Below are 3,605 nucleotides of genomic sequence, written 5' to 3'. Positions count from 1 at the left end.
GGGGCGGGGTGGGGGGGGGGGGGAGGAAGAGACCATTGAGAATATCAATATTTTGGAGAGGAATCCTTTCCCGTGCTTGAGAACACCTCAGACATTTTATTGCTGTTTCCCTCCTTGTTCTTTTATTCTGTTGTAGTGAACAAGTATTGCTATTGTTCAACCCTCTGCTATGATGGATAAGAAAATTGTTGAATGAGTAGGCAGATTTAGTCATAATTTGCTCCACCATTGAGCTGGCAGATTTGATTATAATCTGCTCCACAAATAAAGCTGGCAGATTTGATTAGAATCTGCTCCTGTGAATATGGGATTAGAATATATTATTCTAGGAAAATAGTTTAGAGGAAATCCCTTGATTCAAGGATTTCCTAAGAATTAGGGATTGATTAGTTTATTTGGTCTTTACTTGTTCTCTTATAAATACTGTAGAAACACTATGAATAAAAGATACTTTTCCAGTATCTAAACTTTCAAGATTCATAATACTTATGTCCTTGTTTCTCCTCTTTATGTTTTCCTTAATTGTCATTACTACATGTCTTGCTTTATTTTGGCGCAAGAGGCAAAAGACTTGTTGGCTAAAGTAGGAAATATTGAGTACTTTATTTATAAAAAAAAAAAGGAAAATATGAAGAGTTCCCTGAAGAGATAAAATGAACACTTACTCACTAATTCACTCGATCACACCTCACCCAAGTACAAGCAAGTTTAATATTCTGAATTGCAACATAAACAAGACGGGATTTTGCTGTTTCTACAGTAAACAAGTTCGCAAGCAAAGATTATAGTTAAAGTAGGATGTTGCAAAAATACTGTAAAGGAAAAACAATACCAATTGTACCAATTAAGTCAAATTTTAGGGTTCAGATAAGGGGTTGAATGCTCTAAACTTCAAGAGTAAACATTTGCTTGGCCCAACCTTCAATCCTGTATGGGCATGATTATAAGTCAACGGACAAGCCAAAAGGCAGACCAAACACAATATTAAGTCTACTCCATGCATCGAAAACTCACATGATACCTCTAGGCATATTATAAATGGGATGAGATCCAATAATGTGGCAAATGTAAGGATGCTACTCTGTTGGTAGAAAAAACAAGTCCAGGCAATTTTCAAAGGTATGAGCTACATTACCCACAAAGTATGGTTTATACAAAATGGAACATAAAATCAAAATACAGGATATTATGTACCGATAAAAAATACAGGATATGACTTTAATCACAACTCAGCCAAAGGATATGAAGCAAACTAGATGAATTTTAGGCTCAAGTTGAAGTTATAAGTTACATGTCAAAAAATTTATGTTGATGACAAAGTAAGATTCTTCAAGAATCAATTAATCAATAATTAAACAGAACAAGGATAAGGATGTTACTGAAGAAAGAACTTACAACATCTGGATCACTAATCAATGCATTCCACTCTGTCGGTTTAATGTACTTGCCAACTCTTTCAATTGGTGAAACAGAAGGCATTCCAAGTGTAACTATCTGTTCAAGAAACATATGATGAGTGCTTGATGCTAAGAGGATATACAATAAAGCAACTTCCAGGACATGAGGGGCATAAAGGCATGTATCTTCAACGTGGGGCAACTTTATCACACTTGGCCAGCGAACCTACCTCTTTTTTGAGCTTTACCCTCACGTGATCCCACCTAAAGGGAGCATCCTCACCCGCTGCAAGAGGAGAGCTGCTCATATGTCCATGATGAAGAGCCTCTTCCTCTGGGCTCACTGGTGACTCGACCAATCTAAGCCCCTTCAGACGCTCATCACTTTGAATGAATGCAAGAACAGTTTCCACTGAATCCCGTGTACCACATATGCTGCCATTGATTCCTTCAGGTGCAAGAATAATACCGCCTGAAACACGCTGAATTTGATCAGCTTAGTGAGGAACGAGTAACATTGAAAAATGTACTATCAAATAAAATTGTACTTGGAAGAGAAACTGAATAAAGGGAAAAGGATTGACCAGCCATACAAAGAATACATCAAACAATGGGCAGCTACTATTTCATCATAGACAAAACCAAGTGGAAATGTTGAGAAGAAGAACGAGCTAGACTTCTTCTCACTTCCTTTTATAAAACATCTAACTTTTAATGTAATATAAACTAAAGACCTGGTTAAGGAGAAATTTGAAAGGGGCTATCAATAAACAGAAATGAATCAAGGAGCATGCATTTATTCAGCACGAATTAAGAGTAAATCAGAAATAGGCTCCTTGCGACCAACTTCTCCAATTATTTTTTTGAGAAAGAACTTCTCCAATTATTCTGAATTGAACAAAAAAGAGGATAGAAAATTAGATTATCATCCATCTAACAAAACATAATACACAAAAAGAAGTCATCTCTGACATGTGAATCAAAGCAACAGCTTCCTGGCCTATGTCAAAGAGTTATAGAAGCTAGTGTTTATCTATCAAATATTGTCCAACACCGGGTCACTTAAACAAGAAAAACAAACCTGTGCATACTTTAGCAACTTCAAGAAAAAGAATAGGCAAGCAGTTATGCAAGCTTGCAGAAAACGAACAATATATATTCCTCTTCATATGCAGACGCCCCAATTCCAAACATGAATTCGATAAAGAACAATGGTACACTTAGCACTGCATTCATCAAATAAACAAATTACCATATGCAACTAACCAGTATTGCAACTTTAAATCTGCAATAACAGGAATACTTCTACAACTTCAGCTGGAAAAAAATTAACCTTTCTACAATAAAACCGATCTATATTAACTATAAGCAAGTAAAAAGGCAATAATTACCAGTTTTTCACAGAGTTCCTTCAATGGTTTCCTCAAATCAGCATGGTCAGGGAAATCAGCAAATTTGTAGAAAGAAACCACCACAAGTTGTGATTCGGAGCTCAAACCGCTACCCTCAACCTCCTCGTTCCTCGATGCATTAGCCTTCAGAATGGGAACAGGATTTGTTGCTCCAGTTGCAGAGAAACAGTTAGAGGGTGCAAGATTTTGCGGTAAATTGGTAATAGTAATCTTAGGGTTAGAAAAGAAAGGAAAGTTAGGGGCTTTTGTTGGTAGTTCAGAGGTGGCTTTCATGGTGCAATGGAGTGAACTAATGGGAAGATTAGGGTTTGGTGAAAAGGTGGTTGATGATGATAGCATTCTGAGTGCCGCTAGTGAAGCACTTCTTGTATAGGGCAAACAGAGGATGAGGCCGCATTGAGACATGTACAGTACAGATGCCAAAACTCCCCTCGCCTTAAAGTTGGATAAAAATAACTATGAATATAGTTAGTAGTAATTTTTTTTCAAAAAAAAAAAGATATGTTATGAATTTAAATTTTATAATTGAAATATTTTGAAAATGACATAATCAAGTTATTCCAAATTCCATAATAATGTTATATAAATAAAATAAAATAGAAATCTTAGTTGCTCACTAGTTTGTTATCTAAATTTCATTTTATTATTAAAAAATCGATCTATCGTCTTATATTTGTCATTCCCTGCTCTGATTTATTTTTAAAAAAAATATAAAAAGAATTATTATATTAAGAAAAAAATTCATATACACGTGACCGTTTAGAATAAAGAAATATCTGGCATTAGAGTGAAACTA

General features: G+C 35.3%; 1 protein-coding gene across 2 annotated transcripts in view; it reads right to left on the bottom strand.

Annotated features, from left to right (window-relative positions):
• LOC102581667 (rhodanese-like domain-containing protein 7) overlaps positions 1-3,271 on the bottom strand; it is an 11,756-nt gene extending 8,485 nt beyond the window's left edge. Inside the window, exons 1-4 of one of the 2 annotated variants that reach the window (XM_015312894.1) lie at positions 2,789-2,880; positions 2,479-2,623; positions 1,628-1,869; positions 1,396-1,494 (exon numbers count right to left, since the gene is read on the bottom strand). In XM_015312894.1, coding sequence (XP_015168380.1) covers positions 1,396-1,494; positions 1,628-1,869; positions 2,479-2,566 — 429 coding nt within the window. In that variant the 5' untranslated portion in view covers positions 2,567-2,623; positions 2,789-2,880. Of the gene's footprint in view, positions 1-1,395; positions 1,495-1,627; positions 1,880-2,478; positions 2,624-2,788 lie in introns of both variants that reach the window. The other variant, XM_006356416.2, reaches the window with a different exon arrangement.
• Positions 3,272-3,605: the final 334 nt, after the last annotated feature.

Source organism: Solanum tuberosum, unplaced genomic scaffold (genome assembly GCF_000226075.1).
Source record: "Solanum tuberosum cultivar DM 1-3 516 R44 unplaced genomic scaffold, SolTub_3.0 scf00219, whole genome shotgun sequence".
Taxonomy (NCBI): domain Eukaryota; kingdom Viridiplantae; phylum Streptophyta; class Magnoliopsida; order Solanales; family Solanaceae; genus Solanum; species Solanum tuberosum.
The sequence above is the reverse complement of the archived record's forward strand: the minus strand, read 5'-3'. Positions and strand labels throughout refer to the sequence as shown.